The 15674-nt window shown below is 53.4% G+C and overlaps 1 protein-coding gene across 1 annotated transcript in view; it reads left to right on the top strand.

The window, feature by feature from the left end:
• The window catches only part of PPP1R16A (protein phosphatase 1 regulatory subunit 16A), a 37081-nt gene extending 32614 nt beyond the window's left edge, over window positions 1-4467 (top strand). Inside the window, exons 5-9 of the mRNA XM_015824973.1 lie at window positions 159-284; window positions 440-515; window positions 1942-2071; window positions 2926-3073; window positions 4096-4467. Of these exons, the coding sequence (XP_015680459.1) occupies window positions 159-284; window positions 440-515; window positions 1942-2071; window positions 2926-3073; window positions 4096-4467 (852 nt within the window). The remainder of the gene's footprint in view (window positions 1-158; window positions 285-439; window positions 516-1941; window positions 2072-2925; window positions 3074-4095) is intronic.
• The last annotated feature ends 11207 nt before the right edge of the window (window positions 4468-15674 follow it).

Raw genomic sequence — 15674 nt, 5'->3', positions numbered from 1 at the left:
GCCCGATGCACAGGCCCCTGGGACTCGGCCCAGCCCAGCTTGGCCTGGCGAGGCCCCCCGTGTGGCTCAGGTGAGGCTCGGCCACCTGCCTGCCTGCCCGCCCCCATGCCCCCCCTCTCCCCAAAGGCTCAGCCCCCTCCCCTCTCCCTGCCCCACAGCTGCACATCGCCTCAGCCAACGGCTACCTGGAGGCTGCCGAGCTCCTGATAGAACACCAGGCCAGCCTGAGCGCCAGGGACCACGACGGCTGGCAGCCCCTTCACGCCGCCGCTTGCTGGGGCCAGGTGAGTCGACCCCACGCCCCCTCGGAGCCTTCATGGGGGGGAGGCCTGCCCACCCAGGCCCCCAATTCTCTGAGCTTGGCTCTCCCCTTCCTGCCCGGCCTGGGGGGCTCCCTCCCCGCCCTTGTCCTGCTGACCCCTGGTTCTGTGGCCCACAGATCGCCTTGGTGGAGCTGCTGGTGGCCCACGGAGCAGATCTCAACGGGAAGTCGGTCTTGGAGGAGAGCCCGCTGGGTGAGCAAGAGGAGACGGAGGGAGGGGCAGGGGGGACGGGGGAGACCTTGGCCCTCCCTCCCCCCCCGGAGCTTCCGGCAGGCTCAGACGGCCCTCCAGGCAGGCCAGAGCTGGGCTGTTAACACTGCAGGGCCTCCCTTGATAGGATGGGTGCCCACCTTCTGCTGATATGAGCCCTCAGCTGTGGGGCAGAAGGGAAAAGACTAATAGAAGGAGATCTTTGTAGCTCAGAGTGGAACTGGGGGGTTTCTCGAGGGGGGGGTCTCTGAGCTGGGTGGTTTTGTTGCGGACGTTTCAGGACCCAACTAGGGAACATCATCAGTACTACAGAAGTGAGTGGGGTTTGTGAGGAGGAGGAGGAGGAGGAGGAGGAGGAGGAGGAGGAAGAAGAAGAAAGAAGAAAGAAGAAGAGGAAGAGGAAGAAGAGGAAGAGGAAGAGGAAGAAGAAGAAGAAGAAGAAGAAGAAGAAGAAGAAGAAGAAGAAGAAGAAGAAGAAGAAGAAGAAGAAGAAGAAGAAGAAGAAGAAGAAGAAGAAGAAGAAGAAGAAGAAGAAGAAGAAGAAGAATCATCATCATCATCATCATCATCATCATCATCATCATCATCTGAGTTGGGTGGTTTTCTTGCAGACGTTTCATGACCCAACTAGGAAACGTCATCAGTGCTAGAAGGGGGAGGAGGAGGAGGAGGAGGAGGAGGAGGAGGAGGAGGAAAACACTATGAGATCCTGGGTGCTCTCTGAGCTGGGTTGTTTCCTTGCAGACGTTTCATGGCCCAACTAGGTAACATCATCAATGCTGCTTATATCTCTCTCTTGAGAGGGCAAATTTCTTGTATATAATCCGAGAGCGAACCCCCCTCCCTTCCAGCACTGCTGATGTTACCCAGGTGGGTCATGAAACGTCTGCAAGGAAACCACCAAGCTCGGAGAGACCCCGGGACCCCCCCCCAAGAGAAACCCCATTGCAGTCCGCATAATTGGCCCGCCTGCTTGAGAGGAAGGCCCAGGGGAAGGGAAGACTTTTGGGGAGCAGAAGGGAGGAAGGTTGCAGCCGAGTTTTGTCTGTTCCCTTTTGTGGTTGCTTGTGTGGAACCAGTGACTTTAACACACACACACCCAAACGCCAGACCTTTGCACAGGAGGGGAGACGAGAGAACGACACGGGAAAAGCGTGACCGAGTTCACCCAACATGCCCTAGCCAGGCCTGTTAACATCCAGGCAGGGCATTCAAACGTGTTTCGCCCACCTTGTGTCCACCTCGTGGCCTGAGTGGTGCCGGCTGCTTTGGGTGGCCTGCAGTTTGTGGAGGTCCACTAGACAAGGGGCGGGAGGTTGGGAGAAAGCCACTTCCACGTGGGGAGCCCCTCGGGTGCGAAGGGGCTTTGGGGCCGCACTGAGGCTGCTTCTCTCCCCCCCCCCGCCAGATGTGTGTGCGAATGAAGAAGTGCGGGCCAAACTTCTGGAGCTGAAGCACAAGCAGCAGGCCGTCATGAAGTCCCACGACAAGCAGAAGTCCCTGCTGCAGCGCCGGACGTCCAGTGCCGGCAGCCGAGGGTGGGCTCCGGGGGCTGGAGGGTGGGTGGGTGGGAGGGTAGCCAGACCGTGTCTGGCCAGAGCAAGCAGGCAGGGGGAGGAGGAGGAGGAGGAGGACTGTGGGGTCCCTGGTGCTCTCTGAGCTTGGTAGCTTTCCTGCATCACCAGTGCTAGAAGAGGAGGGGGTTTGCAGGGAGGAGGAGGAGGAGGAAGAGGAGGAGGAGGAGGACGACAACTATGGGGTCCTTGGTGCTTTTTGAGTTGGCTGGTTTTCCTGCAGACGTTTCATTACCCAANGGAGGAGGAGGAAGAGGAGGAGGAGAAGGAGAGGAGGAGGAGGAGGAGGAGGATGACAACAACTATGGGGTCCTTGGTGCTTTTGGAGTTGGGTGGTTTTCCTGCAGACGTTTCATTACCCAACTAGGTAACATCATCAATGCTAGAAGGGAGTCGGGTTTGTGGAGAGGAGGAGGAGGAGGAGGAGGAGGAAGAGGAGGAGGAGAAGGAGAGGAGGAGGAGGAGGACGACAACTATGGGGTCCTTGGTGCTTTTGGAGTTGGGTGGTTTTCCTGCAGACGTTTCATTACCCAACTAGGTAACATCATCAGTGCTAGAAGGGAGTTGGGTTGGTAGAGAGGAGGAGGAGGAGGAGGAGGAGGAAAGGACTGTGGGGTCCTTGGTGCTTTTTGAGCTTGGTTCTGTTCCTGCAGACGTTTCATGAACCAACTAGATAACATCATCAGTGCTAGAAGGGAGTGTGCATAGTGGAGGAGGAGCAGGAGGAGGAGTGGGGAGGGCTCCAGATCCCTGGAGGAGCAGGGCCGGCTCTGGGTCTCCCTCGGGGACCCTCACTACGCCTTGTCTCCCCCCCCCAGGAAAGTGGTGAGGCGGGCGAGCCTGACCCAGCGCACCAACCTCTACCGCAAGGAACAGGCGAAGGAGGCCATCGTGTGGCAGCGGCGGCAGAGCGAGGGAGAGCCGGAGGACGAGGACGGACAGGCCGACGGGCAGCTCCGAGTCCAGGTGGGAGTCAGAGGCCGGGGGGGGGCCCAGACCCAAGTCTTCCCTGGTCCCCCCCCTTTTCTCTCCCCTCCCCCCAAGAGTCAGAGGGAGGCACGCTGGTCTTTCAAGCCAGGGCTTTGGGCCTGCATCGCTGGCCACATCTCCTCTCCGTCCCGGGGCCTTGACTGACCAATTGGGGGTCTTTCGTGTACAGGAGTCCTCGGGTTAAACGGCCACAAGGGAGCCCCAAATTTATGTCGCTAAGCGAGACAGTTGTTAAGCGGGCTTTGCCCCATTTTACGACTTTCCCTGCCACCGTTGTTAAATGAAACCTTGCAGTTGTTAAATTAGTCACACGGTCGTTAAGCGAATCCGGCTTCCCCCCATGGACTTTACGGGTCAGAAAGTTGCAAAAGGGGATCATGTGACACCCCCCCGGGACGCTGCGTCCATCGTAAATACGAGCCGGTTGCCCAGCGGCTGAATTTTGATCATGTGACCCTGGGGTAGGGGTAGGCTACCTTGGCTCTTTTATGACTCGTGGACTTCAACTCCCAGAATCCCTGAGCCAGCCACCCTGAGGGGAAAGGGGGAGGTTTGCAAGCTGAGCCATGCTGGCTGAGGAATTCTGGGAGTTGAAGTCCACCAGTCATGAGGGGGCCATAGTTCCCCTATGCTGGCTCAGGAATTCTGGGAGTTGAAGTCCACGAGTTATCAAAGGGCCAAGTTTGAAGACTCCTGTCTTAAATCTAACAAACAAAATGGAGACTGACTGAGGAATTCTGGGGGTTGAAGTCCACCAGTCATAAAAGAGGCAAGGTTCCCCACCCCTTGGTATAGGGCAGGGGTAGGCAACCTTGGCTCTTTTATGACTGGTGGACTTCAACTCCCAGAATTCCTGAGCCAGCCGTGCTGAGGGGAAAGGGAGAGTTTCCAAGCTGAGCCACGCTGGCTCAGGAATTCTGGGAGTCGAAGTCCACGAGTCATCAAAGGGCCAAGTTGGAAGACCCCTGACTTACACCCTTCCTCTCTGCATCCCACAGGACCCCGAAGCGGAAGCAGGGCCCCCCGAGGAGCGCAACGGCACGGCCCCCCCTCACCCCTTGTACCCCAAGCGGCCGGACCGCGCCTCTTCCTCCCAGCTGGCCGCCCAAGAGGACCCGGCATCCGGCCTCAGCAAGGAGAAGGCCCACCACACCTTAGCGGACCTCAAGCGCCAGCGGGCAGCGGCCAAGCTGCAGCGCCCCTCGACGGAAGAGCTCCTGCCCGGCCGTGACCAGGCCCCTCAGCCCCCCCAGGCGGGGCCCAACGCCGAGTCCCTCACCGCAGCCAGTGGAGACCCTCCCCTCCTCAAGTTGACTGCTCCGGCCGAGGAGAGGCCGGCCCAGAAGAGGCGCTGCTGCCAGCTGATGTGAGCGGAGAGGTCCACTCCTCACGGGCCGGGCCGGCCTCTCTGCTGCTCGGGCCGGTCGAGAGGGCGAGGCTGCGGTCCCGGCCCTCTGCCCCTCGGGGCGGGATCCCGCCTGCCTTGTGGGAAGAGCCCGGCCCCTGGCGAGCCAGAGCTTTTGGGATCCACATCGGGACGATGTTCTCCCGCTGCCCGTGTAGGCGCACGGAGATCTCAGGGAGGGCTGAACGCCCCACTCAACGGAGCAAACAGAGTGGGAAGGGACCTTGGAGGTCATCTAGTCCAACCCCCTGCTCCAGTGCTGCGGACAAACGGCTGGGGGTGTGGCTTGGTCTGGCGTCACTCTTTCGCTGGGCACCGAGGCCCAAGCAGGGTGGTGATGCCCAGGAGGCATCAGTCCTGGCTGCCAGGCAGAGAGGGCGTGCGGGCCGGTCTGCCTGCACCCGCCCGCCGTTCTTTCCGGCTGTGTTCCAGCTCACTTCCTTCGGCTGCGGGACGGGCTGAATGAAAGGAGGGTGGCCCAGGTCTGCCCCGTGGCCAGCGAGGACTGGCCCCAGCACCGAGACAGCTCCAGCTGCAAAACCCCTGGGGGCCACCGGGTGGCAGCAACGAGCCGATTTGCTTCCCGTTCTCGGCTCCGTTTGGTGACCGTCCGCCTTGTGTAACCCAAAGTCAGCAGCCCTGAGCTGCGAGTCGGTGCGGCCTATCGCACTGGCAGCTCCCCAGGCCTCTTCTGTGGCAGGCCAGGGCAAGCCAGAGGGCGGTGGGGAGGGCCTGGGGGGATCGGAGGGGGTGGGAACTGGCAGGTCTTTGGGGCAGCTTCCCCAGCCTCCAAATTGAGCTTGGATGAGAAGCTCACCGCTTTCCCTTTGTACCCAGGGGCAGGGGTTTTTGTGTGTGTGAGTGTGAGAGAGAGAAGAGAGAGAATCATGGAATCCTAGGGCTGGAAGGGACCTTGAGATCTTCTAGCCCACCCCCTGCCCCAAGGCAAGAGTCCTTATATCATCCCAGACAAATGAATGTCTAATCTTTTCTTGAAGAGAGAGAGAGAGAGAGAGAGAGAGGAGAAAAAGAATGAGAGAATGAGAGAGAAAGAGAGAAAGAGAGAGAAAGAAAGAAGGAGAGAGAAAGAAAGAAGAATGAGAGAAAGAAAAAGGAGAGAGAATGAGAGAGGAAGAATGAGAAGAAAGAATGAGAATGAAAGAGAAAGAGAAAAAGAATGAGAAAGAGAAAGAATGAAAGAATGAAAGAAAGAATGAGAGAGAATGAGAGAAAGAGAAAGAATGAGAAAGAGAAAGTATGAGAGAAAGAAGAGAGAATGAGAGAAAGAAAGAATGAAAGAGAAGAGAGAATGAGAGAAAGAGAGAGAGAGAAAGAGAATGAGAGAGAGAAGAAAGAATGAGAGAAAGAAGAGAATGAGAGAAAGAAAGAGAATGAGAAAGAATGAGAAAGAATGAGAGAGAATGAGAGAAAGAGAAAGAATGAGAAAGAGAAAGTATGAAAGAAGAGAGAATGAGAGAAAGAAAGAATGAAAGAGAAGAGAGAATGAGAGAAAGAAAGAGAGAGAAAGAGAATGAGAGAGAGAAGAAAGAATGAGAGAAAGAAGATAGAATGAGAGAAAGAATGAGAGAATGAGAAAGTGAAAGAAAGAGAATGAGAGAGAGAGGAGAGAATGAGAGAATGAGAGAAAGAAAGAGAGAGAGAGAGGCACGTATGCCTGCTCTCACTGCTTCCCACCAACCTTACTCTACTTTGTAGAGTAGCAGCAGCTTTAAGAGGGCAGAAGGTGTCCCATTCCAGGCTTCCAGAGGGGGGAGGATGCTGTGGTTGATCCTGACTTCCTTGGTGTGTGTGTGTGGGGGGGGGGTCTTCCAGGGCAGGTGAATCACAGAGACCCCCCCCCCTTTAATACTCTCCTGCTGGCCGTGCCTGGCTGGTTGTGGGAATCTGCTTCCCTCTCTCCGTCCCCCTTGCCAGCCCCCCTTTGCAAGCTCTGAATTTCCCCCCCCCCTTTTTTTTTTTTTAACCCAACGCTCTTTTGTAAAAAATTGGACGGTTGTTATTTTTCTAACGGCTCATTTTTAATCCTGCCGGCTTCTCTGTCTCTGGCCAAGCAATAAAGGCCCATCGGGAACTTGCAACTTTTAAGACGGGTGGACTTCAACTCCCAGAATTCCCCAGCCAGCACAGGGAGTTCCTCTTAAAAGTTGTCCAATTTGAAAAAAAACACAGGTCCAGGGGTAGGCAACCTCGGCTCTTTTATGACTCGTGGACTTCAACTCCCAGAATTCCTGAGTCAGCTATGCTGAGGGGAAAGGGAGAGGTTTCCAAGCTGAGCCATGCTGGCTCAGGAATTCTGGGAGTTGAAGTCCACGAGTCATAAAAGAGCCGAGGTTGCCTACCCCTGGGTGGGGAGGAGGGAGGGGGGGGAGAAAAGTTTTGGACTTAGCTCAAAAATCCCCTTTCTTGCCCCTCTCTCACTTCACAATTGAACGTAGAGCGTGGGGACCGTCCCTTCCCACTTCAGGGGGGGCTGAATATCGAAAATAGGAGGGACGGCGGATCTACGTGTCCCAGGATAATGTTGCAGGATCCAATCTGGGTCAGTCACTTAGTCTTCCCAGCTTTGGGACTCCTGCTGGTGCCCCCATCCGCGGGGAATGTCTCTCTAGCAGAGTATGTGTCCAACAGGGAGGGTCTTGTTGTTGTTGTTAGTTGCGAAGTCGTGTCAGACCCATCGCGACCCCATGGACAACGTTCCTCCAGGCCTTCCCGTCCTCTGCCATCTTCTGGAGTCCATTGAAGCTCAGGCCTCCTGCTTCAGGGACTCCATCCAGCCACCTCCTTCTCTGTCATCCCCTTCTTCTCTTGCCCTCCATCTTTCCCAGCATCAGGCTCTTCTCCAGGGAGTCCTTCCTTCTCTTTAGGTGGCCAAAGTACTTGAGTTTCAACTTCAGGATCTGGCCTTCTAAAGAGCAGTCAGGGTTGATCTCCTGACCGGTTGGATTCCCTTGCAGTCCAAGGGACTCGCAGGAGTCTTCTCCAGCACCAGAGTTCAGAGGCCTCCATTCTTTGGCGCTCAGCCTTTCTTATGGTCCCACTTTCACAGCCATGCATTGCCACTGGGAAAACCATGGCCTTGACTATACGCCCTTTTGTTGGCAGGGTGATGTCTCTGCTTTTTAGTATGCTGTCTAGATTTGCCATAGCTTTCCTCCCCAGGAGCAAGCGTCTTCTAATTTCTTGGCTGCAGTCCCCCTCTGCGGTGATCTTGGAGCCCAGGAAGATAAAATCTGTCACTACCTCCATTTCTTCCCCATCTATTTGCCAGGAATTGAGAGGGTCTAGCCGGGAGAAATTCCCCGAGGATGGGGGCTTCAGCAAGAATACCAAAGCTGGGAAGACTAGACCTTCTGGATCCCAGATTGGATCCTGCAACATTATCCTGGGACACGTAGATCCGCCGTCCCTCCTATTTTCAATATTCAGCAACAGTCAGGAACACGGAAAGCCCGATGTCCCATAAGTTCCCTCTGGCCTTTTGCAAGCGAAAGCTCTCCTCCAGCATAAAATACTTACACCCTTAGTAGATTTAAAGGTCTCCATTGGGTCCCCCCCCCCCTCTCCCTTCTGCCCTGCAGGCTGTGCAGGTCCGCTTCCTCCCATCCCTCCTGATCCGTTTTGTTCTTCAGACCTCGGACCGTTTTTTGTTGCCTGACTCTGGATTCCCTCAATCTTATCCATAGCTTTTTTTTTAATAAGAAGTGGGCTCTCCAGAACTGGACACACACTCTCCACACTGAAGCCCCACACGGCGGGATTAGGACCTCTTCTTTCCTGCTGGGGACCCCTCTAGGGATGCGCCCCCAGAATTTTGTGTCTCTCCGGAGCCGCCTGGCCACGTGGCTTGCCCATTTTGCAGTCACAATAAATGATAATAATTGTTGGAAGGGACCTTGGAGGTCATCTAGTCCAACCCCCTGCTCAGGCAGGAAACCCTATACTGGGTTTCATCTGCTGGGAGCGCACCAGACCTCTTCTCTTCGGGTCGTTCTAATGTTGTATTCCCAGTATTGTACCACAAGCAGTCCTCGGTTTAACGACCATTCATTTAGTGACCAAAGTGATCACAGCACTGAAAAAAGGGACTTACGGCCGTTTTTCACACTTACGGATGAGGCAGGTCCCGTGATCCAAATGCAGACGCTCGGCAACGGACTCATATTTACGACGGTCGCGGTGTCCCAGGGTCAAGTGATCCCCTTTTGCGACCTTCGGACAAGCAGAGTCAATGAGGGGAAGCCGGTTTCACTTAACGACGGTACTACTAACTTATCGACTGCAGTGATTCGCTCAACAACGGTGGCAAGGAAGGGCCGTAAAAAGGGGAAAACTCACGTCACAAACGTCTCAGCAACAGAACTTTTGGGGTCCCTTGCGGTCCGAAGCCGAGGACCGCCTGTATGTCCGAGGATTCTTTCGTCCCGCGTTCCTGGGCCTTTTGAAGTCCCGCCTCTCCCCTCGTCTCCCTGGAGAAACGGGGCAGAGCGCATGCCCTCTGCTTGCCCCTCAGCAAAAGCACCTTTCGGAAGGTCGTTTTCATGGGGTCTTGAGGGGGGACCCGATTTTCCCCCCAAATAAACTTGGTCTAAGGTGGCTTGGTGTACTTGAGAAACCTCAAACCTGAAAATGCAGGTTTCCTGACCCAATGGGAGGAAAAATCGCGTGGTTTTCTCTTCCGTCCTTTCGGTCCTCTTGGCTTTTTCATTCTGTCTCTGTGGATGGAGGGGGGCTTTTTTTTTTTTTGAGAGTCGCTCTTGGGGTCTTACCTGTCCGGCTTCGTCTTTGGGCTGCGCTGTGACCTGCCCCAGCTCGGCTGGGAAGCTGAAACTGAAGCAAAGAGAGAGGGTCTCGGGGCAAAATCAAACCCCTCTCCAAGCCAAGAAGGGGTCAAAGGCCTCTCCTGTATTCCCCCACCAAAGAGACCCCCTCTCAGCCCCGTATCGATCCCCTCTCGGCAGCTAAAAATCGGCTAATTTCTTACGATGCCAGAGGCCGCCCTTCCTTGCTTCCCCCTTAGCACAGAGCCAGGAGGGCTGCGAGGGTCACCTGCCAGGCCTGGTCCTGCTTCAGATAGAAGCCCACCCGGGGCAGGAAGACCCCCACCGGTGGGATGCTGCCGTTGCCTTAGTTGCGCGGTCTTCGTTTGCCTCCACTCGGTGGTTCAATGGCTGCAAAATCTCCTTGCAGGGATTAGGAACACACACACAGACACACCCTTTCCAGCCTGGGACTGAGCAGGGAAGGCAGCGGCTTTTGCTTTTCCCTTTTTCTGTAATTAAAGGCATTTTGGAAGACTCCCGGGTGGTGGTGTTCATGTGTGTGTGTGTGTCTCTGCTGCCCTCTGTGCGTGCCACCCAAAAGGGATGTGACCGTTCGGACTCTGGTTTTGCGGGAGGCAGGAGAGGGACAGCGGTCAGCTCTCTAGCCCAGTGTTTCTCAACCTTGACCATTTTAAGGCATGTGGACTTCAACTCCCAGAATTCCACAGCCAGCAACGCTGGCTGTGGAATTCTGGGAGTTGAAGTCTACATGCCTTAAAATGGTCAAGGTTGAGAAACACTGCTCTAGCAGCAAGGGAGCGTGGCCGAGTCGTCATAAACCAGGTGTGTCCATTCTTGGCAACTTTTAAGAGCTGTGGACTTCCCCTCCCAGAACCCCGCGGCCCAGTTAAAGTCTGAAGATGTTTGCACACACATGCTAACGTGGACCCTGAGACAAAAGACCAGGACCTCCACCTCAGCTGTGGTGCCTTTTTTTCTCCTTTCTGTGCCCGGCTCTCTTTCCGTACCGTTACTGGTCAAGGCTGAGCAGCGTCCTTGACCAGGTCACCTCCTGATTTCTGCTCCACGAGAAATCGGTTCCTCTGTCTCCTCTCCTCCTTGGCCTTAATGAAGCCTCTGGCATTTATATTGATAAGATAACCTTTATTGTCATTTTTTAACTGTGGGCACAACGGCACACATCAAAAATGAGATTTAGTTCTCGCTCTCAAAGTGAATGTCATGTGTCTGAGTAACGAAACACTTAAAAGGACTTTCAGGCATGTTCTGCACATTGTCAAAGCAAGAATATACAGTATTTGCAGCGTTGACAGTGAACACATACATGATGCACACCTAAACATACTATATACATACAGCATATGTATAGACCCACCCACCCCTACATATACATAACAAATAAATATTAAACACTGTCCATCTTGAATACGTAACGGAAGGAGGAAGCTTGAGAGTTCACAAGGTTAATGCTGTATGGGATGAAACTCTGGCTGAATCTGGATGTTCTGCTTCGGATACCACGAAGCCCCCTCCTCCCAGAAGGGAACAAGGAAAACAGGTCGCGAAGAGGGCGTGTAGTGTCCCAAATAATCCTACGGACCCTGCTCAAGCAGTGCTTCTGTGCTGTGTCCTGGATGGGAGGGAGGGAACTACCAATGATCTTTTCGGCCGTCCTCACCACTCTCTGCACCGCCTTCCTGTCTGAAGCAGGGATGCTTCCAAACCAGACTGTGATGCTGTAGGACAGGATGCTCTCGATCGTCCCCCTGTAGAAAGTGGTCAGGACAGAGGAAGGAAGATGTGCTTTTCTCATGCGGCGCAGAAAGTGCAAGCGCTGCTGTGCCCATTGCACCAGTGTCTCGCTGTTCAGTGACCAGGCCAGCCTACTCGTTAGCTGCACACCCAGGAATTTGATGCTGGTAACCATCTCCACAGGTGAATCATTAATGCACAGAGAAGTGTGGCTGTGCCTGCCTTTTCTGAAATCGATAATAATAATAATTAATAATAATAATAATAATAATAATAATAATAATAATAATAATAATAATAATAATAATAATAATAATAAAGTTGGAAGGGACCTTGGAGGTCATCTAGTCCAACCTCCTGCTCAGGCAGGAAACCCTATACCATTTCGGACAAATGGCTGTCCAGTCTCTTCTTAAAAACTTCCAGTGTTGGAGCATTCAGAGCTTCTGGAGGCAGGTTGTTAATAATAATAGTAAAGTTGGAAGGGACCTTGGAGGTCATCTAGTCCAACCCCCTGCTCAGGAAGGAAACCCTATACCATTTCAGACAAATGGCTGTCCAGTCTCTTCTTAAAAACTTCCAGTGTTTGGAGCATTCACCGTTTCTGGAGGCAGGTGGTTCCACTGGTTAATTGTTCTAACCGTCAGGAAGTTTCTCCTTAGTTCCAGGTTGCTTCTCTCCTTGGTTAGTTTCCACCCGTTGCTTCTTGTCCTGCCTTCAGGCGCTTTGGAAAACTGCCCCGTGTCTCCTAGGCTGCGCAGTCTTATGGATCCAGGGCAGAAAAGGTGCCTTGGAGGCAGCGTAGCTTCCCTTCCCTGCAACAGCGATGATAGAGAGGGATCATTCGAATCTGTATTTTTCTGGAACTGCCCGACTCTCACATTACGCAAGGCCAGTGTGAAACCAGCTCCTCCTTGAGGCGACACCCTTCCTGCACCCCTCCCAAAATAGCTTCAGATCTGAGTAGCTGGACTGGGGTGGAATGCGGTCTGAATTCCCCGAAGAGGCAGCGGAGCTTGGAAAGTTTGGGTGGCAGGAAGAGGTTAAACCAGCTCCTCCTTGCTATTCCCAGAATGTATCTGCAGCTATGCAAATGCTTGCTTCGGTCTGGCAAGATTCTGTCGATAGGTGAAGAGCAAAGAGGAAGCTACTCTTGAGTAAGTCCACGTGTCGTTCTTGGGGCCTCACAGGATGTCTCCCACAGGGGATTCCCGATGCGGTGAGTGGTTGGGTACAATGTCAGGAATTAACCTGGTCTCATAATGGGATCCAACCATTTGTCTTGGTGGAATAAGAATTTCTTCTCGGGGCAGGGCGCTGGACCCTTGTGGCCCTTCTAGGATTCTATGACCCTTCCAAACGCCTGCCTGCCTGAGCAGTTTGCCCCCCACCCCACCCCCCACCCCCTCTGCACGAAAGTGTGTTCTGAGTGGTCTATCCGAAGACCCCCACCACACAGAAATTCAGTCCTCCACTTCCAATGGTTCGGGCCAAACAAGAGCTGCCAAGGTACCCCCCCCTATACTATACCTGTACATTAGGCAAGAGAAATCAAACGTACAGGTATAGTATAGGGGGTACCTTGCTCAATAGTACTAACAGTGAGAGGGACCTCGGAGTCCTAGTGGACAATCCCTTAAACAGGAGCCAGCAGTGTGCTGCAGCTACCAAAAAGGCCAACACAGTGCTAGGCTGCATTAACAGGGGGATAGAATCAAGATCACGTGAAGGGTTAATACCACTTTACAAGGCCTTGGTAAGGCCACACTTGGAATATGGCATCCAGTTTTGGTCACCACGATGTAAAAAAGATGCTGAGACTCTAGAAAGAGTGCAGAGAAGAGCAACAAAGATGATTAGGGGACTGGAGGCTAAAGCATATAAGGAACGGTTGCTGGAATTGGGAATGTCTAGTTTAAGGAAGAGAAGGACGAGAGGGGACATGATAGCAGCCTTCCAATATCTCAGGGGCTGCCCCAAAGAAGAGGGAGTCAAGCTGTTCTCCAAAGCACCAGAAGGCAGGACAAGAAGCAACGGATGGAAACTGATCAAGGAGAGAAGCAACCTAGAACTAAGGAGAAAATTCCTGACAGTGAGGACAGTTAACCAGTGGAACAACCTGCCTCCAGAAGCGGTGAATGCTCCAACACTGGAAGTTTTTAAGAAGAGACTGGACAGCCATTTGTCCGAAATGGTATAAGGTTTCCTGCCTGAGCAGGGGGGTTGGACTAGATGACCTCCAAGGTCCCTTCCAACTTTATTATTATTATATAATTCAGACAAATACACTCCCAGGAAATTAACTCTTTCCAATGCTGTAGGCAGCTCTTACTGGTTTGCCTGGCTGCATCTAACAGCGAGAACAATTAACTGATGAGAACAATTAAGTTAACAGTGAAAACAATTAACTAATGGAAGGGAAGTTGCCTCCAGAAGTTGTGGGTGATCCATCGCTGGAGGTTTTTAAGTAGACACTGGACAGCCACTTGTCTGGCATGGCGCAGGGTCTCCCGCTTGAGCAGGTGGCTGGGCTAGATGACCTCCAAGGTAGGTCCCTTCCAGCTCTGTTATTTTGTTAATTGATCAGTGGAACACCTTGCCACCAGAAGTTGTGGGTGATCAATCCCTGGAGGTTTTTAAGAAGAGACTGGACAGCCACCTGTCTGAAATGGCATAGGGCAGGGGGTCCTCAACCGTGGCAACTTTAAGACTTGGGGACTTCAACTCCCAGAATTCCTCAGCCAGTTGAAGTCCCCAAGTCTTAAAGTTGCCAAGGTTGAGGGTCCCTGGCGTCGGGTCTCCTGCTTGAGCAGGGGGCTGGACTAGAAAGCCTCCAAGGTCCCTCCCAGCTCTCTTCTGATTGATCTCAACTTCTGCAAGGACTCTCTGTCCCAGCTAGGTGTCGGGGACCCCAAAGGCACCCTCTTGTGCACCATCTGCCACAGCCTGGCAATTTATCTAGCACCTGTGTCACCGTTTGGGACCTATATCCCATGATCATTCATACCAAACCATTTGGGCCTCTGGCTTCAGCAGCATTTCCTCCAAGAAAGAGTGAACTCTGTTCCTTCAATGCAGGAGGAACCTTGGGCACAGCTGGAGCACAGCTGGCGGGCTGGAGCTGAGGCCCTGCTTTTTCCTGGTCATGAGCTTAACCTGCTGTGAACTTCCTGAACTGCCTGGGAGATGTTTTTGGGGCCAAAAGGCCCTTTGTTTGGTTTCCCTGAACCTCCCTGGGTTGAGTAAGCCCTGTTGGTCAAGAGGGGGGCGTTCCTTGAACCCCTCCCTGGCCCCAAAGCCAGCAGAACCTGATGCTCCTGTCCCAGCCTGGCCTACCTGCAGCTCTGGCCTCTTGCACCACCACCTCCTCCTCCTCCGACACGCCTCGCAGGTTGCACCCTCTGCCCGGCACTTCTCCCGCCTGCCGATTGGTGAAAAGGGCCGTGCCGGCGATGTGAGCCGGCCGTTTTTGGCCGGCTGTGAAGGGCAGAGAGGGAGTTGAGAGAAGCCCAACCTCGGGCGGGGGGGGGGAGCAGCCCAGCTGGCTTGGACTCTGGACATCGGTGGTCAGGCAAGACCAGAGGTGGGCCCGAGAGTTGGGCAAGCGGGCTGGAAGGAGGTGCCAGCTGGGCGGGTTCCAGAGGTGCCCCTTGCGCAAGGCAGGTCAGAAGGGCCGGAGCTGCTGGGATAAAGGGGCCGCTTACCGTTCTTCCAAAGTCCGGGTCCTGCGTTCGAAAGAGTCAGGTGAGTTGCAGATCACCAGCTTCTTCTCCTTCTTCTGAGATGGTATAGGTGCTCCTGCTTGGGCAGGGGGCTGGACTAGAAGACCTCCAAGGTCCCTTCCAGCTTCTATTCTATTCCATTCCATTTCATTCCATATTTTCTATTCTATTCTATTCTATTCTATTCTATTCTATTCTATTCTATTCTATTCTATTCTATTCTATTATTATTTCTGTTTTATTCTATTCTATTCTATTCCATATTTTCCATTCCATTCCATATTTTCTATTCTATTCTATTCTATTCTATTATTTCTGTTCTATTCTATTCTATTCTATTCTATTCTATTCTATTCTATTCTATTCTATTCTATTCTATATTTTCCATTCCATTCCATATTTTCTATTCTATTCTATTCTATTCTATTCTATTCCATATTCTCTTCTCTTCTTCTCTTCTCTTCTCTTCTCTTCCATTCCACTCCACCCCAATCCAACCTACCTCATCCCATCCCCTCCTCCTCCTCCTCCTCCATGATGCTTTTCCAAATAAGAGCACTCATGCTATGGTCAAATTTGCTGGTATGGTCTGAACCAGAAGCCTTCTCCCATCCCACCTGCTCCTTCCTTACTCTACAGCCCTCCCTGTCCCCAAAGCGGGCTGTCATGTGTTGGGGGGGGGAGGCCCTTGGTAGCCAGTGGGCAGTCCCACCCCAGCTGGCTTCTCGCGTCAGGTGCCAGGTGTCCATGCAAGGGACCATGGTCTTCTCCCTTCCTCTCGAGGAGATGCTCTTTTGAGGGAGGGCAGCGGCCAAAGCAGCTTCTCTCTTTCAACCTAGAACTCAGGAGAAACTTCCTGACAGTGAGAACAATTAACCAGTGGAACTACCTGCCTC

The sequence above is a fragment of the Protobothrops mucrosquamatus genome, unplaced genomic scaffold, assembly GCF_001527695.2.
Source record: "Protobothrops mucrosquamatus isolate PMUCROS unplaced genomic scaffold, P.Mucros_1.0 scaffold2435, whole genome shotgun sequence".
NCBI classification, from domain to species: Eukaryota; Metazoa; Chordata; class Lepidosauria; order Squamata; family Viperidae; genus Protobothrops; species Protobothrops mucrosquamatus.
The sequence above is the reverse complement of the archived record's forward strand: the minus strand, read 5'-3'. Positions and strand labels throughout refer to the sequence as shown.